The sequence below is a fragment of the Lampris incognitus genome, chromosome 6, assembly GCF_029633865.1.
Source record: "Lampris incognitus isolate fLamInc1 chromosome 6, fLamInc1.hap2, whole genome shotgun sequence".
Classification (NCBI taxonomy): domain Eukaryota; kingdom Metazoa; phylum Chordata; class Actinopteri; order Lampriformes; family Lampridae; genus Lampris; species Lampris incognitus.
Window position 1 is genome coordinate 21,346,479 of NC_079216.1, and position 27,731 is coordinate 21,374,209.

Genomic DNA, 27,731 nt, shown 5'->3' on the forward strand with positions numbered 1-27,731 from the left:
GAATATCTGGCCTGTTTGCAACTATTACTGATACAGGAGTAAAACAGAGGCTGGAACTGATTCAAGGCTGACTTTCTTAACTCTTGCTGGCAACAAAATCCAAATTACAATCAAAAGTTGCTTTATGAATCTTTAGATTTACATGCAAACAAATGTCCTTTTTAAAACTTTATATTGCTAGAGTATTCGAGACAAAACCAAATCTGCACATCGTTTTCACGGTTACGGTGGGGGAGGACTCAAGAAAAATGAACGTTTTACATCTTCAGCATGGCAGCCATATGCGGCTGATCGGGGCACGTAACAGCGAGTTTCAACAAGAAATTGGTGTGGATAATAAACAGATGATGGAACAAACTGGTAGAAGACCATTACGAACTGATCCTAGAATTTCAGAACTCACGTTCAATTTTTTTTTTTTTTTGAGTCAGGAACGAACCCAAGTTATAAGTACTGGTGACTCTTTCATTTTGAATGGATCTGTGGGAGTGGGAATGCTAAAACACCAATGCAAGTCATGCTCTGATTCTCAATAAATCATAGTAAGTATAGAAAAAATATGAACTGCAAGATGAACCTGCATTAGAAAATGTCACATTTCCTAAGTATAAAAAGACTGCATTTGTGTGGACGCTTACTTTTAGCATCAATAAGCCTCTCACGCGGGGCTGTGTCAGAAGAGGACAACTGTTCTTTAACCTTGGCAATGTCCTTGGGGTGAAGATAGTCAAACAAACTCTGGCCTATCAGGTCATTCTAGAGGGAAGGTAAACAAGGGGGATAAAGAGAAAATTAACAAGAGATACGGGATAGAGCAAGGGAGTGGTGAAGAGAAAATGCAGGAGAGAGGGTAAGAAGTGGAAAATAACAATGTCATAAATAGAGAGAAGCTAGCAAATGAATCAGCTCTGCAGAACTAACGTGATTTACATCACGGCAGCAGGTTACCAGACTGTACAGCTATGGTCTGATAGCCCATGACTTCCACCACAGTGTTAAGTCATTTCAAGTGTTCTGGATGGAGTCTGAGGCCTGGTCTGCAGTATCAACACAAAGGGAAGGACACTCAGCATCTTAGCTCTCAAGTGAGAAACTGAAAGTTTCTTTTGCGGGGCCCTTTGAGTCATACAACCTGCCTTTACTAGCTGTTTAACTCTGATAACAGGTTGTAATGATCAGTTGGTAGATATAAGTGCTCCTGTTTGACTCTACTAAAGTAAAATGTCATTGATTTGTCAAATTCACAGGTCTTTACTACAATATTTTTTATAAAACCTGCGAATAGGTCTCTGCAAAAGGGTGTGGGAAGAGGTCAATTTTGACCTCTCCCCACATCCCTAAAAAATATGAAATGTCGTTTATTGTAATTTCATAGGAATTCCTTCCTAAAATTTAATAATCGATGAATAATTAATAACCTTTCGGACCAGTAAGTGGATACCATCGTTTTCTTTCTCCTACAGTGACCACAATGCTGTGGTGGACACTACTCACGTACCTGGCTGTAGTTGAGAATCTTGTAAACGGATTCAGACACAAAGAGGATCTTCCCACGATCACAGCCAACCACAAACAGGAACCCATCGGCAGCCTGAATTCATCAACACAAGAGTATAAAATATGCTTATGCAAGTTTAATCAATGTTTTGTTCTATGTACAGTGATAAGTTGGAGGATAGTATTATGATCTCAAATCATCATCGTTTCCCTGTAGCCATTGGGTGGCAGGCGGGAGACACCCTGGACAGGCCACCAGTTCATCATAGGTCGACACATTCACACCTAGGGGCAATTTAGTGAGTCCGATTCACCTGACCTACATGTCTTTGGACTGTAGAAAACTGGAGCACCCGGAGGAAACCCAGGCAGACAAGGGGACAACATGCAAACTCCACACAGAGGATGACTCAGGGTGACCCCCAAGGCCAGACCACCCCGGGGCTCGAACCCCAACTGCTGGGATAAGATAGGCTCCAGTATCCCCGCGACCCTGAGAGCAGGATAAGCGGCTTGGATAACAGATGGATGGATGGATGGATCATCATCAGTTAAAATTTGGTTTAGACTTGCACTCATTGAGAGATCATGGACAATGTGTCCATGGGTAATTTCCATCCACAGTTTTCATCATGTGATTAAATCACGGCTTTGACAAAATGTTCATGCCATAGCTTCCACACCAACCTCCTCAGTGATTCAAAAAGGCAAAACCAGTTACCGGAATTGTCATTTACCTTGTTTACGCACTGCTGGAAAATGTGTGGACTGCCAGAGGTGGCATGATGTCAAGTTAGAATACTATGACCTCAAGATTTGGAAGTTATTCTGACGCACTAAAACAGGCAATACTCGAAGCACCTCCATCTATAATATGTGTAAAGACAAGTTCAATGGCAATACAACAAACCTGTTTAATCATATTCAAAGAAGGCCACCCCCCCCCAAAAAAAAAAAAAATTGGATTTAATGTTGATATGATGGCTGGACATCTTGTATGAGTGAAACACTGGGCCAACTCAGCCAACGCCAGCCAAGTCAACTAAGACGTGCACTTCATGTGGAAAGAACAGCAAACACTGCCAAGAGGTAATGGATGCTGTGCCGTTTTACTGTGGGTGTCATTATCTGGCAGTTATCTGGCAGTTACTGGCAGTTACTTCCAGCAACTCACAAGCTAGCGTTGACGACAATAACTAAAAGAAAACATGATACAAAACAAAAATTGTGAAAATGTCTGAAAATATTGATGTGCATTTTGTTCAACCCCCCCACCACCACCACCTTTTACTGCAACATTGTGATGGTGTTGTTAAATAATTTCTTCCCCCCATTTTTCACTCATCTTCAGTCCAAGACAGAATTCAGATCATAAGGACATGGGACAAGATAATTGCCAGCTTTTGATTATAGCTCCTATTAAAATGAAATAATGCTAAATGCTTATAATGAATTAACTATGGTTCTATGACCAAATGCTTGACTAGCGGAAATAAAATAATGGGAGGAACACTGGTTTTAACGGGGAGTCAAAGAGGCCATCTATGTGAAGAGGGAACGACCCTGAACGGGGGGCTAAGAGTACAAGGAGTCAGAGTGGCCATCTTTGTGATGAGGGAACGACCCTGAACCGGGGGGGGGGGGGGGGGGCTAAGAGTACAGGGACATAGAGCGGCCATCTATGTGATGAGGGAATGACCATCCCTGAACCAAGGTGGGTGGGGGGGGGCTAAGCGTACATCTGTTGCCATCTTACAATGCCGTGATGCAAACATTCTCCAATCCTCTGTGAATAATACACATGGCCATTGTGACTCTAGTTGCTGGTCACGCCCATATTTGCATATGAAAGTGATCATTGTTTTCGGTCGTCATGCCACTGTACTGTTTATAAAGGGCGGGGATACCTGCAGTCTGTTGAGACTGAAGAGGTCACTTAGATGAGTGATGAAACGTTTCTGCCAATAAACGTGTTCAGTCAGGGATGGGCAACATGATCCAGAAAGCACGGGTGCGGGTGCAGGTCTTTGTTCCAACCAAGCAGTTACACACCTAAGTCTACAAATCAAGATCCTTAGCAAAGACTATTGGTTGACTAATAGACTCAAGGTGGGTAACTGCTTGGTTGCAACAAAGACCTGCACCCACACTGGCCCTTTCTGAATCATGAATCTGAGCCATCATCACTGATCCAACTTTCTTTGATGTCAATATAAATATTACTATGTTGTTCAAGTGGTTTTATTGTATCTGGCCAACTTCCTAAAACAAGCTTGAGTAATGAAAGAGATGAAAAGTAATTATTAATCCCAACGGTGAGTAAAATGACTCATCTCAACTCATCTAAGTGTCACCCAACGTCGCATCATGCCTTTTGATTTGAGGCGTTGAACTCACCCGCAGTATCAGATGCTTCAGCTCATCATCTGATAGAAAGGAGGGCTTGTAGTTGGCCTCTGTGTAGGGATTGGCTGCACCTAAAAGCAAACACCAAGACAACAAGCCTATCAACTTCCAAGTTTAAGCTTAAACTGGCAAAAACAAACCAAAATTTCAACCAAAATTTGAATTCTGAATGACTACAGCCGCTCGCGTGCATTTAATGTGACAGCTCCATTCTGCCGCCAACTAGCAAACCTAAAAAAAAACTCTTGCTGGATCAGTTATGAGTGCATTTATTTTAATGTACTTATTAAGTCGTACTCCATGCTTTTGTGTGACTGTCCATTAACCTGTACTTCATTCTTGCAGATCCTCTTTCACCACAGTAAAATTAATCACGCTCTCATTCAATCTGTCCATTTAGAGAGCTTGTCATCGCTGAATTTTAAGGGTCCTTCCAGTTCAGCTGCATTCATCTTATTGCTTAATTCACCTAGCCATCCTTCCATCGACCTGTCTTCAGACCAGCTCTATCTAACCTCTGAGAGTCTTCATGTGCTGGACGGCCATGCGCAGGACGGTAAGCTTGTCTAGCTTGCGGGACATGGCGTTGCAGGTGGGCACCAATGACGCCAGCTCATCAATGAAGCTGTTCATCTTGTCCCGGCGACGCTTCTCAATCTGGCTGTGTGCCTCCCTGTGAACAGGGTGGCAGAGAGGTTAGGAAGCACCGAAACTTTACCAAACACCTGGCTCTGGACATACACAGATAAGGCCATCCAAGAACAAGACTAAGACTGAGAACAAGAGATTTATTTTAGCACACATTATTATTTATAGGCAGCACTTCCAGCAAGTTAACCTTTGACTGGCATCCTTGTCAAAGAAATAACACCTGCAATTACTGATCTTGCTCGAACTCTAGCATGTTTAGAATAATAATGCAAAAACTTCTATAATCCAGCCAGTGAGGAACCAAGGAAAAGGCATGTTTCAGAAAGTGTGAGTGCCTATTATTGTGTTCAGTCCTTCCCTCAGACACATAAGACCACATCCTTTCGTCTATCCAACCTGCCTACTGTTAGTGAAGCTGCACTCACTCCACATTGGCTGAACCGACAGCAACGAAGAGTCCTTTATGCAAAGAGAACCAGCCTCGAGCCGTTGTTCTTACATTCCCTTCTAAATGTTGAATCCACCCGCAGACTCACCCCATCTCAGGTAATACTTAAGATTTATACCCTTCAATGTATAGTTTCTTAATATCCAACTAAGCAAAACTGTATCCTGTCAGATCTTATATATTTACATTTAAAAATACATTATCAAATGGGAAAGGGGATGAGAGAGAAAGAAAAGAGAAAGCAAGAAACAAAGTAAGAAGAGTGAAAGCAAGAAAGCAAAGTCAAGTCAATTTTATTTGTATAGCCCAATATCACAAATTACAAATTTGCCTCAAGGGGCTTTACAGTAACACAACATCCTGTCCTTAGACCCTCACATCAGATAAGGAACAACTCCATAAAAAGCCATTTAACAGGAAAAAAAATAGGAAGAAACCTCAGCGAGAGCAATGGGGGGGGGGGGGGGGAGCTCTGTAAACAAGAAAAAACAAAGAGGAAAACAAAACAAAACAAGAAAAGCAAACAAGAAAGTGGAAAAGAAAGCAAGAAAAAAAGCAAGAAAGAAAAGGAGAATTTTACCTGGCATTCTTTATTCGGCCTTGCTGGTCACTGTAAAAACAAAAGGGAAAGATGGTGAAAAGAGGAATGTGTTAGAAAGGACACTTGTGTACAATGGGGGAGAGAGAAAAAACAACAGTCCCAGGTTCAAGGCCATATGGCAGCATATTTATGAAACAAAATATATTCTAATGAATAAGGTTTAGGCTGATGTTGAGTGAGGATGTAACAAAGGGTCCCAAACACAGAACATCCTATGTTCTCTGTGGCATAGACCTATTGCTAAATAAACCACTCATTGTTTAAAAAAGATAACGTTTTCAACTGTACACAATGTCTCAACAGAAGTAATAGAAACATGTAACATGTTGCAGTATTGTAGTAAACTCTCACATTCTTACGTTCTCATCCACACATGTACAGTGTCTTTCCTTTCACAAGGTTTGCACGGTATAAATAGCTATGAAACCAGGGACAAACCAAAGTGCAGAAGATGTATTTATTGCTTTACCCTATTCTCAAACTTTACCAAAGGATTTAAATCTGAGAGACCTGCGACTCCAATAGCACTGGAGACAGGAGCAGATAATTTCCTCAGCAAAGAGTGGGGTGTTGATAAAAAGACATTGAAGATAAAGAGATCATTAATAGATGCAGTGTTTTCATCCTCATGATACCTTACCTTCCCATTTTGTCCTTGTCTGGGTCCATGTCACTGAGGACAAAAGGAACAAAGAGTGACATTAGTTTCAATAAAAACATCATCAAACACTTACATTAAGTATTACTTTCCAAAAAAAAACAAAAAACAAAAACTTTAACTTAGAAAATAATGATAAGAGTTAAATGGCCTCAGTGTTTTGCTCTGTATACTAATTAATCCATGGTACAAAAATGACCAATGAAAAGGGCCCCTACTATTAATTTCATACCAAACATAGTATTTCACTGTCAAGCTACAGAACATCAGGTCGTGATTGAACTTACTCAAATGAAAAGCCATCGATCCTGCAAAGAAAAATGAATGCACCAATTAGTTTGTAGCCAAGGTATTGATCAAGCTGATAACTTATAGATGAACAAGGCATTAATATGAAACCTCAAGAACACTTCCTATCATGTCCAATAATGCAAATATATTTATGAATATGACAGATGCTGCACAGTCACATGAGCAGTAGGGATGCACGATGTTGTATTTTTTCCCGATACACCGATATTTTCCATCTCATTGTGGCTGATTGCTGATACCAATATATGCACTTTTGTTTTGCCACCCCCACCCCCACCTAATTGCAGAGAACATCAAGTCCCTCCTGTAGTGGACTGAACTGACCATGGAAGCCGTGCGCACCTACGTGGGCATCTTGCTGCTGATCTCTATTTTTCTACACAGCCTTCCAACAGGCAATAACTACAACTGTGTTAAAAAAAAAACTACAATCTGATTATGATTTAAATAAATAACTCTGTACCACAGGCAATACGACACGGCAATGCAATCTTATGGGCCTTTTCTCATTGCACATTAAAATAAATCAATCAAATCAAGGTGCATCCATAATCCTGTAGTTAAAACGATCTAGTAATTCAGTAACAGTTAAAGCGTTTGCAACTTAACTTACCAATTTTCCAAAGCAGCCTACCTACTTGAAATCTCAGAAAACATGGCTGGGACAAACTGTAGCCGAGCCAAATTTCTCATTTTATTCTATTTCTTTAATTTCTCAGAATTTTTTTTTTTTGTCAACGTCCCCAAAATTAGTTCCTACCTGTAAATAGGTTCCACCCTGGCGGTTTTAAACGCATACCTTTTGTTCCCCTGGGGTGCTGTTCTGGTGTGACAACTCTGAGCCTTTTCTGATGCTCTCTCCATTAGCTTACATATTTTCATTTTTTTTCCCTTTAAGTGATATTATGGTGATACACACAGTAATGTGAGGTGCTAACGAACGTATTGGTCTATCCTCCATTGTGTAAATGACTTGTAATTTTGATTTAGACCGTGTTATTCATGTTTCTTTGGCTAATTTAATTAACCTCATGCTAGCTACAACGGGGCTTTGTACACGCTGGTCTCGTGGGTTAATAGGCAGCATGCAATGGTTAGATTTTAACAGCGTCCCCTAGTAAGTGGTGTGAGGTTTTGTAGAGTGTTTCACGTGAGTTTTTTTTTTTGTGGTATGGAGAGAGAGAGAGAGAGAGAGAGAGAGAGAGAGAGAGCGCATTAGAAAACAACTTGCCAGCTCCCGGCATAACGTGCTCACTGAAGCTATAACAGCACCCCCGGGGAACAAAACGTATGTGTTGAAAACCACTAGGATGGAACCTATTTACAGGTAGGAACTCATTTTGGGGAAGTTCGCATTAAAAAATAATAATAATAATAAAAAAAAATCAGGGAAAATAAAAATATAGAATAAAATAATAAATTTGGCTCAGCACAACCACGCACAACACAAGGGGTAAAAAAAAAACAACCTCGCTCTGCCCCACCATAGGTGCCGATCCTATGGGTGCGCCAGTGCTTGAGCACCCATCAAAAAGGCCGAGTAACCAGTGGGAAGGCTGATCAAATAATAAACGAATAAGTAAATATGTCTGTGTGTTGGTATGGTGTAACCTATTATAATCTGTTGCAGAGTAGTGTCGCATTTCATTGCGCTTTGTGTCTACGTCTGACAGACGACAAGAGCCAAGTAAGCCTACGTCACGTTAATTACTAAAGCAAGCGCAATAAGCGATTTTGGTGGGTATTGGCAAGTTTCTCACGGTACGATTGTGTCATTGTGACACGATACTTTGCAATATTCTATATAATTTACTGAAAATTTTAAAAAATATAGCTGAAAATACAACTTGCTCTATACCACCTGGATAGTCTAATATTTACATCACATTATATTTTGATAGTGCAGCGGACAAACTGAATCAAATTATTTAATTCAAAATTTCCATTCCAATTTATTAGAACTGCATTTGCACTGCACAGTGCAAATGCATTGAACTGAAACATAAGATGCCAAACTGCAATGTAGATACAATAACATCATAAAGTTCATATTAAGTATTCTTATAAACAAAACTCATAAAACTTAAAAGTCAGTGTGCTGTAAATACGCTGTAAAAATTAACATACAGCAATCCAACTCGTTATTTGCAAGTGTCCACTATACTTTGATATTGAGTCTTAAACGGCTACATTTTAATTTTCAAATGGTTACATTTTTTATCTGCGTAGTGTCTTCTTAAGTGAGATCACAAGTTGGTTGTGATTCCTGAATATTTTATCCTAGTATGACAAAGCCAGCAAATGGCATTAGTTTTATATAAATCGCTATTCCCTGTTTTGTCTAATGCCAAAGTGCACCCCAAGGTCGGCTTTGAAAGACGAAGGCGCTGCTAATATTTTCTGCCATGCTTGCTTCGGAAAGATTGCTGCAAGTGCAGGTTGCTGGGTGGCAACTAGACTACTACTAGCCCACATCTACAGGAGCACAGGTCATAGGCGATTTGATCACAGGGATCTGCGGGATATTTAATCACATTTTAATTCAGTTGAAAAACATGAATAATTTTTTTAATGTATCAATGCGAGGGGGTTGAAAATCGATAATGTATCATGAAAAAATATTGCAATACTGAGCTGTCAAGTCAATTTTATTTGTATAGCCCAGTATCGATTTTTTTTTTAACCCAGCCCTAATGACAATCATCACCTTGGTGGTATTCACTTAATTTGGGCAAAAATATAAATCGGCGCCTATGCGCTCCGGTACCGCGTGTACATAATAAAGCGCCATCTTATCGGCATTTCGGGCCTATGCTTATATTTCATTTTAAATCCTTTATCGGCCAATACTGATGATGTGCCGATGTCATCGTGCATCTCTAATGAACAGTATAATTAATGACTTCTAAATGCTGTAAAACATTTGTTGCTGAAAACAAGCTGTAATTTCTATACAGAATTTATTAAAGCAACACAACGTATAATAGTGTATTGGTTCCAAATGGTAGTCAGACACTTTCCTCATGTGAATCCTTTTTCTTTTATTTAGTCTTTCTCTCTCCATTTCCCCTTCTCTTGCTTTTATTCTCTCCATCTATTTTTCTCTCCAATTATTTCCTTCTTTTTCTTTCTCCATCTATTTTGTACAACTTGTTTTATCTGCAGCTCCGTACTGGTAGTCTGTGGTGCTCCCTTTCCTCTTGCGGGTGTAGTCCATGCTGGGTGTGCTGATGGAGCTAGAGATGAGGTCAGTGGAGCCAGGAGACATGAAGTCTGTCATTGTAGACGAGATGTCCATCCTTTGGTCTGCCATCAGATCATCTACAACGCAAAGACAAACACTTCCGTCTTATACATAAACATGTATACACAATACCACATTTTCCGACTGGCATTGACTTGGGTGGGAAAGCCCACAGTGGCATGGAGTCAGGGAGTAAGTATGTTGTGTAGGGGTCAGAATCCTAATAATGAATGAAGAGTAATGTGATACATCACTGATCCCTGGAGGAATTAACTTTTTTCTTTTGCCCAGTGAAGGAGATAAAATGCAGAGTTATCTATAGAACAGCACTAATGGCCTGGGGTGTAGGGAGATGTTAACTCACATGGGAGCTTGAACCCAAACATTTTAAGATTTCCCTGTGATGGCCCAAGACAAAAATGCTTGTCTGGATTATCTAACATTTTAATAAGGCTGCGAGTATCTCTGCTCTGGGCCAGATAATCATGACGTCATACTCACCGCAGATGTTCATCACAGCCTCTGTGTTAAAATCATCTCCTTCCATCCACTCGAGAGCCCTCGACTGTGGACAGAGCACACAAAATCATCATGTTTACAATAATTCTGTGCAGTTTGAGAGACTAAAATAGGTTGGACTCTTTTCAAAATTACATTAGATTTATTTGTAGCTTTGCAAGAGGTCAAAAAATAGAAAAAGGTTAGAGGAAACACAAAGTTGAGAGGCGACACCGTAGCCGGGACATCATGTGCACCACATCAGGACATCTAGGTCATGGTGTAAGCAAATTCCTAACAGACCAGTTGAACGGGAAGGAGAATAAATGTGAAGTAATAATTGTCTCATCAAACCCATAAGGGAATTGTCTCAAAATCAATTCTGTGAATAGATATAGGCCAACATACAATATCCTCCTCATAAAAGAAGTACAAGTGGGTGGCTGTGGCAGCGACTATGTGCGTTCGTGTCTATGTGCCAGTTCACTTATTTCAATTCACACAAGTACTCTAACTGACTCATGATATTTTCCCAAGCGAATTTGACCCAGTTTTGCACAGCCTAACCACTTGAAGACATGCTGAATCAAGACTCTTTAGGCTTGCTTAAAAAGCTCTCCAAACAGGTGGCTTCCTTTGGTTACTTTCTTTACTTTGTGGGTTCTGGAACTGGGTTACTTCCCGAGCACAAGACGGAAAGCACAGTAGTATGTGGTTAAATTTAGCTCTTCATTTGTGAACAAGTACACATAATACATTCTATGGAGACCCAGCTGACCCAGTCTTTAATATCCTTTCATAAAAGTGTTTACTATTTTCCTTGAATTGAACAGATGTAAACATAAACCATATGTAGGCATGTATATAAACCTAAAATGTTGGTATTTTGGTGAATTGTTTTGAGGCTCTGAACCTTGAGAATATTGGAAGGAAATAAAGATCTAGCATCATGCGCAATGAGGATGGGAATGGATTACATAGTTTTTATGGGCTTGACAACTGGATTTCACTGCGCGGACATTGCACGCTCCATTCTGACCAGTTCTTTCTCTTGGACCAACCGCTTTTAACTCAATATATTCCACTAACCAGTGGTTTTCAAAGGATGTAGAATTAAGCTAGACACTAGATCAGTAGGCCTTTCTTGATCCCGTTCAATGTCTCTGAAGTAGGGGTAAACTATGTAGAGTAGGCTTTGGCAATATAGGGACATTATCGTTTAGAATGACATTGGGAAGTCATGAGTAAAGTTATAGCCTGCCCCTATGAGATGATAAACAGGTCAGCACAGCCCTTTCCCTTTTCACAAAAAAGTATCAAAAGGTTTAGGGAAGACAATGACGATCAAGTCTGAACATATTTTGTGCATAATGGAGGAGAGACAGCAAATCTTGATACAAATAATCTTCATCTATTTGGCATTTCTTTGGTTTCAAACCCAATGAGAAAGGAGGGCCAGCAAACGTGGATGAGGGTATATGTATAATTCATGAAAAGAAAGTTGCAACAAAAGCTACATGCAAAAACAACCTGCACCCCCATCTGGTGAACCACCATACCGTGGCATTCACAAAGCTTCCCCCACGCCACTTAGCAGCCGTCTCTCAACTCAGTGACATGGGATTCAAACGTCTATACAGAAAACGGTGGTAACTATACAAGGGGTGCTACAAGGTACATTGGCTCCCTATTATGAACTATACTAGTGTACATGCTACATGAAAATAAAGGAAAATTTATTCTATCATGTCAAAACTTTCCCAAATGTGATCTTGTATGTACACCGCTAGTCCTGCATTGGACCGCATTTTAAGCCCAGCTGGAAATGTTGATGCTTCGTGGCACTTTGATGACGCTAAAGAAAGCAGATACACTCGTTTTTATGGCCAAAAACGCATAATTGTTGAGATTTGTAGTTATTTAGGCAGATTTGCATATAACATCGGTCTTATTGGCATAGTTAAGCCTATTATTTATGTAAGTTTTATTTTAGATGTCATCCTAAGACTTGGGTCCAGTGAGGACAAGGCTATAATCGATACTTGGCTGCACCCACATTGATAGTATTTTCTCAAGAAGAAAAAAAAATCATGTACAATTATTTAATTTGATCAGTTTATTAGTGTCGACTGTTCAGCAGCGTAATAGGCTAATGTGGTTATAGAGCATGTGCTTTGCAGAGTTGTGTAATAACTCAATCAGAATCAAAATCACCTTCTTTTCCCAACAAGCACAACGTATCTTAGTTGTTTAATTTCAGCCCGGCTAAGGAGAAACTTAGTCACAATAGATACAGACAAAGGGTACAAACTTACTGCAAATCAAATTAAGGGCAAGCTACTTTAATATTGCTAAATAGGACCCTGTTGTGTAAAAGCCACATGTAGTAAGACAGTGTATAAGCATGCTTTCAGCTACACTCATATAGCAATGATATCGTATACCATTATTATTATTGAATGTATATCACCGTAATTAAATTTTGATATCCCCCAAGCCTAATGAAGAGAACAAAGATGAGAGAAGAACGATCTCACGAGGTCTCAGAAAGTGAAGATACAGTACCTGGCTAGGAAACTGAAACAAGCCTCCCAGTCCGGGCTTGGTACTATTGGAATCAGGCTGGTCTGAGCCGGTCTGGGCTCAGTTTGGTTTGACTCGGTATGATCTAGTCACATCCACTTTGGTACGGTCCACTCTCTTATGATCTGGTGTCCAAGTCACCTGTTTGGCTTGTCTACCTGTAAAGAGAGCAGTCCTTAGGTCTGATGTTTGCATAGAGTTTGAGCTATCTATGGGTACAACACTGTGCATGGGCAGAAAGGCAAAGAGAACTATTCTTACTTTGATTACCGCTGACCTGAAAAACAGAATAAGTGAATTTACATTGATTCAATATCTTTAAGAGCTTTAATAAACCTATAAAAGCATACATCTGAATTTCTCAGTGAACAAAGTCTTTCCTTCCAGTCCCACTTCCACCACACATAACCCAAGTCTGCCAAGTTGCTGCTGCATACTGTGAACTGGCTGGAAGACACACAGATGCTTCTCACCCGGTCCACACCGCCTACATGAGCAGGAACCTATAACTTTTCATCATTTCAACGCCCATGTTAACAGGTTAGCGCAGCCACACGGCCCGCTTGAGCAACGCGGCTCAGGCGCAGCACCAGCTGCACTGCAGCGACGCATCATCTGGTTTCAGTGTCAAGCCTATTTTCTCTGCATGAGGCGTGTGGTTCTCAGCAAAAATACAGAGAAAATGATCTGTTGATAGCCATACTGATATGATACCACCAACATTACAAAAGTGAATTTTTTTTTAACCATTTTAACAACATCATGTTAGGAGAAAGTGGAGGCCAAATGTGTGTAAACTAGGGGTGGGGCAAAATATCGATGTGGGAATATATTGTATGACTTCCTCTTGCGATATTTTATCAATACACTGGCGCCAAATATCGACATTTCTTATCAAAATATGCAGGCGCTCTAAACGGACTCCTCCACCAGTCTGACCTGTCACAGTCATGGCTTCATGACTCCTCGTGGTTGCACTTATCAAATGAATGAGAGTAAACTTGTGGTGAGGAAGAAGAAACCCACAGGAGGAAAATGGCAGACAGTGGGAGAAAGCAAATCATAGAGGCACCGCCATCTTTCAAGTCGAAAGTCTGGGCCCACTTCCGCTTTTACAATACTGACGGGATAAACAAAATCGATAAAGACTACATGTGAAAGTTAAGTCCACGGGCAACACTGTGAACATGCATGGCCACCTAGTTCACCATCACCCTGATCTCGTCTTGGAGATGAGGGCTAACGTGACCACAACTGGAAGTCAGCCTACAATAAATACGATGTTTCAAGCAAAGCTTCCTTTTACATCCCCGAGGGCTACCAATACTACCAAGTCTATCGCTGGGTTTATTTGCAAGGACCTTCTCTCATACAGTGTAGTCAAAAATGAAGGTTTTTGCCGAATGCTTCAAACACTGGAACCAAGACGACATACCGAGTTGAAAATGTTTCACCGAAAAAGCTATCCCAGCATTGGATGCAGAGACAAGAGCAAAGATGTGTATTTTTTTTTGAGACAGAAATGTGTATTTTTTGTATTAATGTATTGTTTTAGGTTTCTGTCAAGTTAATTTACACAGATTAAAAATATTTTGTGAGGCATAGTTTTATCCTTCCTTTAAACATTTTAACCCCAGAACTGTTCTGCTTTCTAGCAGTCAGGCCTGTTACCAGTTTATGGCTATTTTTCATTGGAATGATGGCACACATGGACATGGACAAGTTGCAGTCAGAGTGTGTGTGTGTGTGTGTGTGTGTGTGTGTGTGTGTGTGAAAGAGGCACTAAGCTAAGACTACGCACTTTGTTGTATTTCATTTCAGGTGTCAAATTCTGTGAAACTTAAACCACAATGCAGTGAATACATAATTCCTGCTTTTGCCTTTTTAGGGGCATCTTTTCTTCTTCAGTTACACAGATATCGTGAGGTATCGTAAACAACTGTCTTGCAATGTATTAGGTATCGCAGAATCATGATACTATCTGTATCGGGGCAATGTATCATGATACTATTGGTATCGTGGGCAGCGGCTCATGATAGTACCGTATCATGAATTACTCTGTGATTCCCACCCCTAGTGTAAGCTAAATATAAATGAATTTTTATAATGAACAGAGAGAGAGAGAGAGAGAGAGAGAGATAATGATCACTAATGGCCACTATCAAAGGCCAACTGAACGTCAACATGGCCGGCAGTAGGAGCGCTGCAGCAGCAGTGCTGTGCGCGTGGACACCACATGCATGCGAGCTGCAGCACTTCAGCGAGGTAGCCGTCACACACAGGTGGAATAAAGTAGAGTAGGTAGGTAAGTGGTGTGGACCAGGCCTCAGTGTTGCTGTTCTAGCCATCTGAGAAAACTACACTTGAGACTAACACGAAATGTAACACCGGGTCTGGGAGGGCCAACCTAATTAGGGCTAAATGTTAAGAAAACTTTATAGCCTGGTGTTATTTCACCCTGCGAGTTTCAGAGTGAAGACATTCTTTCTTTTCAGGCACTTTTTCCTTGACCTCATTAAAGAAACTCTCCGGGAGATACAAGTAACGTAGATTTCAGTTTTAATGCTGGGAGTTATGGGTAACTTTGTTGCTGCTTGGCCCATATCCAGTATTACATTCAGCCGTTATGCTTTGAACAAGGTTGCAAGCCGTGGAATGATTGTATCAAAGTTGCCTTCAACTTGTTTTGTATAAGAGAAAAAAATGAGACCCACCTTTGAAAGCTAATGCTTAATCATTTATGCAATTAGCCTTAATACTCAACAACCATACTTCCTGGTGTAGGTCATTTTATGCTACATGAAACTACAATTACGGATCAAAGTGAAAAAATCTATGGGAAAAAAAATGAACTTAGAGTGGTAAGTACAAATATGAAATTCAATTCATTCTGTTGGGAATTTTTAAAGAAGCGTACAAACATCCGAGTTTGCAAAGTTGTCCTGTGATTCAGTGTAGCGCCACCAGTATGTCACTTGATGCCACAGCATCCCGAAAATATCCATCATTTGGACTCTGCTTTTCAGAGTCGTACGCTGATTACGGAATAGCTGACTGCCCAAATATGAAAAAATAATCACACACTAGGTCCAAATAAAGGATGAATTTTGCCCTCCCCACTTCAAATTCAGAGGACTTAACTTGCTTCGTGGCTGAGAAAAAACACCCACATCAATATCCAAACTAAATGTTGGCTGTATTAACACATTAGGCCATTAACCAGATATTTATGGTGCACCTATAGACACAGTATGGCAGACAAAGCATTATTCCATGCTGAGCATCTAAACATCCTGACATCTTTCATTTGCACGGGGGCAAGATGTGTTTTATTGGTCTGTGTTTTAGCTGAAGAGTTTTACTATTCCCTGTCAAGTAAAGCCTATGTTACACATGGAATCTATGGAGAGCTGCTGAAATTACTGACCAAATATTGGGCTAAAAAGCAGTGGTGGCAGCATCCGGGTGGTGTGGCGGTCTATTCCGTTGCCTACCAACATAGGGATCGCCAGTTCAAATCCCCGTGTTACTTCTGGCTTGGTCGGTCATCCCTACAGACAATTGGCCGTGTCTGTGGGTGGGAAGCCGGATGTGGGTGTGTGTCCTGGTTGCTGTACTAGCGCCTTGGTCGGGGCACCTGTTGGGGGGGGGGGGGATTAGGGGGGAATAGCGTGATCCTCCCACGCGCTACGTCCCCCTGGCGAAACGCCTCAGTCAGGTGAAAAGAAGTGGCTGGCAACTCCAATTTATTGGAGGAGGCATGTGGTAGTTTGCAGCCCTCCCCGGATCACAACCGGGATGGCTCAGAAGAGTGGGGTAGTTGGCTGGATAAAATTGGGGAGAAAACGGGGGGGGGGCGGGGGGGGGTTTGGGAAGCAAAAGTCAAAAACCAATTGCTTGACTACCGAACGGCTGACTGTATAGTACCTTAACGGACTGGTTGGGTGATTGTTTTTGTGAATGTTCTAGAACTATTGACATTATAAATGATAGGGCTGTCCAAAAAAAAAAATCATTACAGCTCAATATTGCATTTTTTTCACGATACTTTGATTTTCCAGCCCCTCATATCGATACATAAAACAATGTTTTAAAAGGATTTCCGTTCAATGTGTTCAGTGACACAATAACAACACTTAATATGTACTTCATGTTGTCATGGCATCTACATTGCAGTTGAGTTCAGTGTGTTCTATGACACAAGTATACTTATTATGCACACTTTATTTTCATATGATATGGCATCTACATGTCCATTCAGTGTTTTCAGTGACAGCGTGCACTGTGTAATGCAAACACCATTCTAATGAATGTGAATGGAAACTGAATTAAATAGTTTTGACTCAGCTTGTCCATCGAGTTATCAAAATATGTGATGTAGATATTAGACTATCCAGGTGGTACACAGCAAGTTGTATTTTCAGCTACACTTTAACATTTTCAGTAAATTATGTAATGTATTGCAATGTATTGCAGTATGTATCGTATCGCAATGTATGGTGATACATTAACATCGTGACCCACGTATGATACGTAGCCTATCATGAGGTCCTGATCCTTGCCAGGTTGGCTAGCCAGGCAGCAAGCCATTTGCTCAAAACAAGAGCCACTCAGTCTTTATTATGTTTGAGGATTTTTTTTTTGGGGGGGGGGCTCTCACCACAAACTTGGATGGAAAAAATAAATGCCGTCAAGGGGTTTCGAAACATATTCTGAGTCCCTGAACCATTTTTAAAGGGGTTAGAAGAAAACAACTTGTTAGGTTACCCAAAGCCTTAATATGGAGAGAGACCCCCCTTAAAAGGGAGACCAGATAGCATCTATAAAAAAATGTTACGCTTAGCAGCCATTGTTGAAGTAGTGTGATGCAGAGTATTAGGTCAGGAATGGCTCGGCGAGCTGCTTTACTGGGACAAAGCTCTGGGCTACAAGGGGAAAACCACTGTGTCATGATTGAACACAGATAGGAACTGGTGCTGGAGTAAACTGGGTCAGCCAGTCTCTCTAGTCTCAAACCCGCCAACTACATTTCCATCCACCACTTAGGGTACATTTACTTTGTCTGTGCGTCACCAAGCATCCAGGCAATCAGCAAACAATTCAGCCTTTATTTCTTTATTCTAGACTCAATAACCAGTCTGTCAGTCTGTAAGGAGCTGCTCAGCATACCTTTCAAGGGCCTACTTAATGTCCTGAGAAAGGGAGTTGATCAATACATTGTCAATAAAGCAGTCCGGTTTGTTAGCCAGCCACCTACCAAAATCTCTCATGTCACAAATGTTCACACCCAAACAATCAGTCAACGAGTCAGTCGCTATGTGAACTTATAAAAAAAATCAACCAGCCAGTCAATTAGCTGAGAAGCCATTTCAGTTTTCAGTTTGTTAGAAAGGTTAGATTAGGTAAACTGCCATGAGTCTGTATGATCATTTCCATTTCTCTCACTAGGTTCACAATTGGCCCATTGACAAACATTTTGTTGCAACAACACCTATATCCTCCTCTTCATGGTCACATTTTCAGTAGGAAATGGTTGTGCCTTGACTGCACTTCTAAGGCTAAACATAACAATTATCTGGTAGATGTGGGAATTTTATATAGGAAAAAAAACAAAAAACAGGTGCGTCCTTCTTGAGAAGCATTGACTGGCACTGGTGTTTTCTGACCTTTCCTGGACATGAGATGGGGCACTGGTGGATCACGGACAGGTTAAAATGTGTATATCATGTTCCGGTTTACTGCCAGCTGCTCAAATAACAGGTAGCTGTCAGTGAGCATATTGCCAAGCAGTGTCAGAAATACGATGCATACTCTGTTAGCACACGATTAACTTCTTTTTGACCAAAGACATCGCTTCCTCTCATTTCTGCTCCACAGGGTCTTTACGATCTCTGCCTGACAAGAGTAAAAGTAACATGACTGACAAACCAATCAGGATCCCCTAACAGACACTCAGACAGGGACTTACAGAGCAAGCTAGGGTCGATATGCAGGCAGGATTTGGAATTGCCCTCAGTGCACTCAGTCCCAAGGCAGATACTCAGATTTCCAACTGTCTTACAATAAAAGGCACAGCCATGTGTGAGAAGGCGTGAGAGCACTACATCCCAGGTATACAAAATATAACATACTGCTGAACTTAATGAAGTTTTCTTTTCAATCTTGCTTTCCTTGTTGCTTGCTCTACACGGCTGGGAATTAACAAGAGAGGACCTGGTTCATTGAAAGAATGTGTTAATGCAGATGTCAACCCACTAGACCGAAGAGGAAATGGATGAGGAGTTGCCCTAACGGGACAACACAAAATCTGAGCAGTCCCTGAAGCTTGTCAAGGCTGCATAAGAGAATATGTGGTCCCTTCACTTGCAATACTACTCCCTCATCTAACACACATTCTCCAGCTAGATAAAAACAAAAACAGGGGCTAAAGACACTTTGCTGCAACTCCAGAGTGAACAGAATGAGGGTGAGGGAGGTAGACTTTCATGAACTAATAAACTAAGGGAGGAGGTTGTTTTATTGTGAAACACTGTCAACAAAAAAGTTATTTAAAAACCACAGAGATCCATCCAGAGGACCAATAAAAACAGTGACCCAAGTAGTCTTGTAAAACCCATGTTCCATTTCCCTCGCACCAGCTCCACACCTCCTACAGCCACATCACCATAAAACGTTCCATTTCACCCCCATCCACTTCTGATGAAAATGCCTCGTTTTTGTTTTCATTGTGGAGGCCATTCGAAGATCAAACGTTCTCATCAGCAAGAACATCACGCTCGGAGCCCTTTAAGATGATTCCTCTGCTTTGCCCTTGAAATCAGCAGATGTCTCGCCTGCCTGCCAAATTTCTGCAGTTAAAGACTTCTTGAAGGGATTATTGCTACTAACAAATGAAAGCACAAAGTAACAGTGATCAACTATTTCTATAGGGAGTCTCCAACCTTAGACCAGGGTATTACTTGGCCAGACAAAAAGGAAAACACTATAGAAAAGGCAGATAAAACAAATTCTGATCAAATCTCGGAAAGGCCATCAAGAAAATACCACAAAAAAAGAAAGAAAAAGGAACAGACCAGAAAGTTGCTGAGTACATAAATGAGGATGATGACTGTGAGCCTCATGAAGAGTCAAGGTAGGAGAGTTATCAAAAATCTGGTTCATGCTACTTGGAAAGACCACTGATGACTATTTAACACAGCTACCCAAAGAAGAGAAATATGTCCAAACATTTTTTAAGTAAAAGGTACTATCATGTTCGCGACTATTTCTTGCAAGTAAAAAAACAAATTGAGGATGTGTCAAGACTGTTAATCTGTTGGAACTTTCAGGTGCGAGTCCACTGCATTTAATCAACAGGAGGTTGAGGTGCACTACAAAAACCTACTGAAAGGAAAAAAGATGGTTACCAGTCGAGAGTTAAGATGATATCTACTGGTATTATTATCCAGCCAGGTTTTTGGAATGAACTTTGATAAAGCTGTTTGTGGAAGTACTCGCACAGAAGAAAGAAGAACAACACCTTTGACTCCTCTAGTCACTCTTTTTTGTTGTTGAAAAAACTGAATTATTTATTTGAAAACAATTTTGGTTTACATTTGGGTGGTAAAATAAATAAGCCATTTAAAACAAGGGGGAAAATTCACCTGACAAAACTAAATTCTTCCTAGTGTCTTTCTTGCTCTCTAGATAGTCACTATTCCTTTCGAATGTCCGCTTTCATTTGGGTTCCCTGTTTAGAGACTGGGGAGGTTTGACCCGTCAGCGAGAGTCAAAACAAGCAACACCTTAATGTTATCACAAACCTGCCGTACTCACAACAAGCTGCTCGCTCTCCAACCCGCCTTTATGGCACGCCGCAAACTGACCGGTAACAACAGCCGGAGCCTCTCTATTCTCCGCAATAAACGATGCCATTCGGTAATTCTTGCGCTCGTTAAGAGTGTCTATCCTTCTGATGAGAAGGATGCACACGCTGAAAACAATGAGTGACTGACACATCACTTTCCAAAAACTGTGAAACATCCCGCTACTAAACAGGCTTCCAAAAAACAAAAATCTTTCACATGACAAATAAAAATATGTACTGCTGTACACAGGCTGGACTATGATCGCATGTCTGGACTGCTTGAGACCCAAAAGCCAAATGTCCCATTCCGATCACCCTTTAAACAAAACACTGCAGACACACGCAGAAAGAAAAAGGTTGCCAATGCCAAAAAATCACATCACCATATTTCATAACCCACCATGAGCCAAACTGTGTGGTTGGTACTGGTAGTGCTCGACATAACTTGTCACCGTTTATATTCACGATTGCCATAATGTTGGAACGGTGTCCGAAACATACACAACAGAGGTATGGCAGTAGCCGTGTGGGAGGATGGATGCTATCGAAGAAACTGTGCCAGCCACCCAGGCCTTTCTTCATAGCTCACTAGCATTAGTTAGCATTCGTTGGCACCTCGTTCGTTTAACAAACCAGCCGGCGGGAATTGTGTAAGCAAACGATTCCTCCGACGCGTACTGAATGCCGAGTGCCCAAGCCCGCGTAGCAACACGGCGGCGGTTAGGCAGCTTTAATTCATTACAACACTTGGCGCAACTGGCTAACGTTAGCATGCTCGCTAGCTCTGGAAGGTAAGCTGTCAAGAAAATGGATTTGGCCAGCGAGCTAATGTCCCTCCTCTTGCTCTAGAATATCAGACTGACATGACCACAGCACAAGGAAAACATCGACGCATGGCATCATGGACAAAAACGACCCACCGATTTACATGATCAGTCACCGCTAGCAGACTTGTCTACGTTGTGTACTTACATGAGATCCAAAGGGATATACCTAGCCATTGAAACTCGCTTGGTAAAACGTTATAGCAACCTCAAAACTGTGACATAAATGCATTTCAATCGGTGACCCAGTTTCTCTTCCCCGTCATGCCTGTCGGACCACTAACCTAGTTTTCCAACCAATGAAGTTTGGGAGCTCACCGTCGTTGCTTTCCTGACCAATTAGAAAACAGTTCAGTGCGGGGAAACTATGACGGGCGTGCCAGTCGTCCAATAGAATGCAAGATGGAACGGAACGCAGACGCTATAGGTGCCGCGCACGAGAGTATCTAGCACACATGCACGTGTGTGTTTGTGTGTGTGTGTGTGTGTGTGTGTGTGTGTGTGTGTGTGTTAAAGTGCAATTCAACAACATATCGTCATTTATCGTTTACTGAGTTTACAACACTCAAGTCACTCTATCAAGGAAGCGCGAGATATTAGCTTAGATTTAAGGGTCATTTTCGGGTGACTAAGGGATTATGGCGTTCTGTTTGATGGCTTTCCTCAGTGTTACATTTACATCATATGAGCAGCAATCAATCATCCATCCATCCACCCATCTATACAGGCGTGCATTACATTTACACTTTGGGTTTTCTGAAAATGTAAATGTTTCCAAATCAAATTGATCTCTAAACATATACAAGTTATAGTCTGTACCTAAAGTAGATTTAAGGAACATAAGTACAATCTTTCAAAAAGAGTAAGACAACTGATTTTGACATCTGCTGGTGATTTTGCAGGGGTAAGTGCTCGTATTGATCTTCTCATGGGTGGAACGCAGTCCTCAGTTTGCTTGGGAAGCCATATGAAATATCATGCTTGCTGACTACAGTGAATACCTGCACCCTGCTGGTCAGAATTTTCTTTTAATCCCAAAGTAAATCTTAATCTATTCTCTGCTTTTAAAAAGTAAGACGGACACATACATAATCACACATGCAGTGTGAGGTTCTCTGTCTGAAGAATAATGGAAAAAAAGATATGATTTTTATACGTGACAGCCTACTGGACCTAGCAGTTAAAATATGGGTAATAATACAACAAAAACTGTTTTCAGAATTTCAATCCAGAGACTGACTGCTGTTAAATGTAGACAAAATCATTAAGAAAATGTATTGAATATTGTGCTGCTGGGCCCTCATATTTTATGTATGGCCAATGAAGGAAGGGGCAGGTAGTTGTTGGATTCATAAAACTAATAACAATGAAATTATCTATTGTTGTTGCTGTTGTTTTAATATTAGTTTTGTTCATTTTTACATGTCCTAGACACATTGACGATTCTACACAGCAACATCTGCTTATCAGACCATCTAACATTTGGATTGCAAAACATGTGTTTTATGGATGCAGTGAATACAACAAAAGTGTCCTAACTAAGCCTTGCAAACTACTTAATGTTTGACTGTGCAAAAATATACATGTTGCAGTTACGCAGAACAATTTGGAACATGTCTGTGAATGTTCTCATTCATCCAGGTCATGGTTATCCAAAGGAATTGAATCAAGTGCAACTGGACTTGGTGTATATAGACTACGGATATATACCAAGTCCAGTTGCACTTGATTCAATTCCTTTGGATAACAATTTGGAAGTTTTTTAAAATGTAGCACTATTATTCCCATGATAATGTTTCAGTTTCTCTCTTGCAAAAGAAGCACGTCATATTGAAAAACCCTCATGTCTTTACAGTCAATAATTTGACTACGGATGGTAAACACACACAAGTCAAGTCCATTTTATTTTATAGCCCAATATCACAAATTACAAATATGCGAACAAGCTGTTTTTGTTTATTTCACATGCACTGCCTTTATGCGATATCCAGACAAACATACACAAAATCTGTGTGTTGTATCAGACACAGTAGACACAGTAATGGATTATTAGCCCTTTTGTTGTCATGCAGGTCAAAATGACCCATAACGGTGTTTAACAGCAGAGAAAAGACTCTAAATTATCTTTTTTTAACCTGAAATTTAACGACTTTTCCCAGCGTGACCCCCAACATTAGAAAAAGTGAAGCATTGTTTTTGTTCATATTGCCATGAAAGCTGTACACCACTAGGGTACTAAGATTGTCTTAGGGTGATGTTTGACCCTATAAAAACGAGCGGTGTCCACTGATTAAATGCAGTCTTTCTGCGCTGTGAAGAGGGAAAACCCAGATAGTCACAGAGTTTGTGATGAATGACAGGTTGCTTCGTTCTGCAAAATAGATTTGTCGTTTAAAATTAAATTAAGTTGCTTTGATTTAGCAGTTTAATGAAGGCGGGTCATAAATGACCCTTAAGACAAGGGCAGTAGCCTGTACAAAATGTGTGGCCAACGCAAGGGTGTTGTCCGCAGTCTGTATTGCTACTAACATTATTGGCTACTAGATGGCAGCGCTGAGTCGTGTTGGAAATTAAAGGGCTGTGAAAGGTTGCGTGCAACGCTGTTTGCTTTGTACTCTTGTTCGCTTGCGGGCTGTTTTAAAACCGCCGCGGCAGCGTTCGAAAAATATGACGCCACATTTCCACGCACTCATCTCTTACTATGCCCGTATATGACAGCTGACACATTAGTAGGCACAATTCTGTCAGTTGTATAAGATGCTTCTCTTATTAACGAGAGAGGCGTCTTAATCAAGTTTTTCCTTTGAAAACCCGAAAAGCCTCTTGGAGGTGTTCAGAGCCGCGCTCCGAATTCCAGGTACAATGTTTAGAAAAGTGTCTGAAAGTAATTTCGGATTTGACCAGAAATGTAAAGCGCTTTGAGTGGCTGTTGCGGCGAGAAAAGCGCTATATAACTTGATTGATTGATTGATTGATTGATTGATTGATTGATAACGCTGTGGACTTTGCCATGCGTTCCCGTTGGCCTTCTCATACCGGAGTGCGTTGCGTCTACATGAGCCGTGCTGCGCCCCCATGCGGCTGCCTTCCACATGGCCACGATGCTGCGGGGAGTCAACACAGACACACACGCACGCACGCACATACGGGCGACGGCGCTTGACGTTGGAGCCGCACACACCGACAGCAGCTCGCTCTTGTTTCCATCTCCGAGTATCGTGAGTGTTTTGTGCGTTGTCCAATTTTTTATTTTTTTTAACATTTTTTTTCGTTTTGTTTGTTTGTTTTTGCTTTTTTTTTTACGAAAAGGAAACTGAACTGAAGGATTGGTACGGCGAAACTTCAGGGGAGACGGATTTCGTAAGTAGTCTAATTGCATCAGACCGATTGTGTTTCTTGAATAACTGAAGTTAAGCCGTGGGTGTCGTTTAAAACGCGCTTTCCAAACTCTTTGATAGCGTGGGTTTCTTTGGACGGTCGACCGCCAGTTAGCAGAGAGTAACTAGTGGAGGAGAAAAGCAGGCGTCACACCGGGGGATCTGCACGCGCTACAGGTGCACAGAGGGCACAGCTGAATGAAGCCCACCAGGCATCTTACCTGCGCCCCACACGCCGTACTTCTGGAGGTGTACAGTAACGCACACCTGTTAAAGTTACGGTGGCTTACAGTACACCTCCCGAGGGCGGATAACAACTCAGTTGGCTCGTCTTTCGGACACTTGGCTTGCAAACAGGAACCGTGGTAGCCACGGCGGTTCTCCGCTGGTTCAGCCGTGCACTGTTGAGCCGCGAGCTAACAGATGGTGTGTAGCCGTGCTGACACATGCTGCGTAATTGCGGATCATCACTATCTGACGGGGGGGGGGGGCGGGTGCTGTAGGTGAATTGATTTGACACTGATATGCTAATAACACATAACGGCTGATTGCGTGGCTCCCCTTGGTTGAAGCATCTGCTGTAACTACCGCCAAAGAGACGCGCGCACGCACAGTCTGCTTTAGAGCCTTGAATAAGGATGAAGTCTTCGTTGCTGCAGCCCCGTCGACACCACTTGATTCAGCCGCTTCTCTATTGCAAATGTCATTAAAAAGGAGGCAGTCGCAAGGCGTCATTCCCGTTGACACGAGTGAATTTGTGAAACTCTTTTTATGTGCGGTTTTGTTGATATCAGCATTCAGAGGAGCCGAGTGAATTAAGCTGAGTAGAAGAGGCGCTTGATGCGCCGACAAGTTTGTTTCAACACTGACCCTGTTTACAATTGGCTTTAAAATGCGTTGTGGGTGATCGGATCACAAGTGGACAGCGAGACACATCGCCGTTTACAGCCGTGTCTATCACGCGTCTCCAAATGCGTCCTGCAGACCACTTGTGATCAGATTTCGTTACTCCGAAGAAGAAGAAGAAGAAGAAGAAGAAGAAGAAGAAGAAGAAGAAGAAGAAGAAGAAGAAGATTTCCTGTTACGTCCTTGTCGGGGACGCATCAGGACGCATTAACGTTTACACTACAAAAGATGTGTGGTCAAATGCGCCCCAGTCCACCTCGGCAAGTGGTTTAGTAACCGGTTCACAAAACGTTTTGGTGGTCGTTTACACTTGTAGTATTTAGCGCTGTGCACGTGTGATCCGATCGCAGAAAAACGCATTTTAAAACCAAGTGTAAACGGCGTCACTTATATACTTATTTATGAGGTATGTAAAACATTCATTGTTAGAGATGCTATGTACATACAAGCACAGACACATATGTGCATACAGTCCAACCAGTGCCACACACACACACACACACACACACACACACACACACACACACACACACACACACACACAGAGGATCTGCAGCTGACGGCATTTCCCCCTCTGATCAAAGTCCTGTATTTCACCAACAGCAGCGGATTTCTATAAGGCCATGAAGTGTAGGTTGAGATGATTGCGCTGTCATCTTAACACTGGTGAGATTGTGCTAATCACGCAACTACTGTGGTTGAATGGGGGTAATCCCCCACACCCTGACAGAGAAGAAGAGAAAATGTGAGCGGAGGCAAGAAGAATGAGAGAGGGAGAGAGGGAGGGAGGGAGGGAGAAGGAGAGGAGAGATAGAGGAGAATAAGCTGGGAGAGTGAGAGAAAAAAGCAGAAGATAGGATAGGAAGTGGAAAAAAATAGGCGGAGAAGAGGAATGCAAAGTCAGCGTACTAATCTACAAGAAGTAGTAATCCTCTGCTTCCTCGGGAAGGAAAGCAAAGGATAGAAGGGGAAAGGAGAGAGAAGACAGGAGAGAAAGAGGGTGTGAGAACAGGACAGGCAAAGTGAGAGGAGGAGGGTGGTTCATTGGACCTGCAGCTCAGTGAGTGGAGCATGGTCCTGCCTGCCGTCAGGGTTACACACTCCACCCCCAGTCAGGCCACCCGTGCTGCAGGTGACGGGTGCTGTGGAGAGAAGTGTTCACCTAATAGCATACGTTATGTCAATGACAGGTGGTTTTTCTTTGAAGAGAGGAAACAGAAAAGGTGGAAAGGTGAACTAAGGAAAAGAAGAAAGTATGGAGGCAAATGCAAGAGAATAAGACAAGGCCGACATCATGATAGTAACAATCAGCTGATCGTACTTAAGGTAACAGCGACTATGTGACAGTCCTGTTGCTCCCATTCCTAGTCTAAACATTGTCCAAAATCAAGTAATTGGCCCTCCTTCGCCAATCCCCATATCTCCAGGTGCATAACAATTGGGCTTCATAGATTGACAATCCAAACCGCTTATCCTGCTGCCGAGGTTGCGGGGATGCTGGAGCCTATCCAAACAGTCACGGGGTGGCAGGCAGGGAGACACGGTTTGGATAATGGATGGATGGATGGAGATGGACAATCATGCCCTCTGGTTCCCCAAGAGTCCTCAGTGTGATGATCAATAACTGCCTTTCATTTTCTGACTGCATTACAGCTGTCTCCCATTCTTGCCGCTTTGCTCCGTGTAACATCTGACAAAATGAGATCGTACCTGTCAGAACATGCTACCTAGTTCCTGGTCCACTGCACTGGCTTCCCGCTGCTGTCTGTTTATAGTCTGCTCTGTCTCTGGAAGGCTACTATCTTAGCATCACTGCAAAAACAACTAGCTCCAGTACTTCTCACACCTGTCCTCCAAATGGGGGAACAGACTCCATTCAT

The 27,731-nt window shown here is 41.7% G+C and overlaps 2 protein-coding genes across 2 annotated transcripts in view; one reads left to right on the top strand and one right to left on the bottom strand.

Annotated features, from left to right (window-relative positions):
• Positions 1 to 21,845, bottom strand: part of bmal1a (basic helix-loop-helix ARNT like 1a) — a 37,373-nt gene extending 15,528 nt beyond the window's left edge. The window contains exons 1-11 of the mRNA XM_056281377.1: positions 21,717 to 21,845; positions 12,881 to 13,056; positions 10,319 to 10,382; positions 9,747 to 9,894; positions 6,549 to 6,569; positions 6,244 to 6,276; positions 5,583 to 5,612; positions 4,419 to 4,576; positions 3,895 to 3,974; positions 1,499 to 1,591; positions 639 to 756 (exon numbers count right to left, since the gene is read on the bottom strand). Of these exons, the coding sequence (XP_056137352.1) occupies positions 639 to 756; positions 1,499 to 1,591; positions 3,895 to 3,974; positions 4,419 to 4,576; positions 5,583 to 5,612; positions 6,244 to 6,276; positions 6,549 to 6,569; positions 9,747 to 9,894; positions 10,319 to 10,364 (727 nt within the window). The 5' untranslated portion in view covers positions 10,365 to 10,382; positions 12,881 to 13,056; positions 21,717 to 21,845. The remainder of the gene's footprint in view (positions 1 to 638; positions 757 to 1,498; positions 1,592 to 3,894; positions 3,975 to 4,418; positions 4,577 to 5,582; positions 5,613 to 6,243; positions 6,277 to 6,548; positions 6,570 to 9,746; positions 9,895 to 10,318; positions 10,383 to 12,880; positions 13,057 to 21,716) is intronic.
• Positions 21,846 to 24,744: 2,899 nt separating this feature from the next.
• Positions 24,745 to 27,731, top strand: part of ppfibp2b (PPFIA binding protein 2b) — a 186,647-nt gene continuing 183,660 nt past the window's right edge. The window contains exon 1 of the mRNA XM_056282718.1: positions 24,745 to 24,928. The gene's annotated coding sequence lies outside the window, so the exon portion shown is untranslated. The remainder of the gene's footprint in view (positions 24,929 to 27,731) is intronic.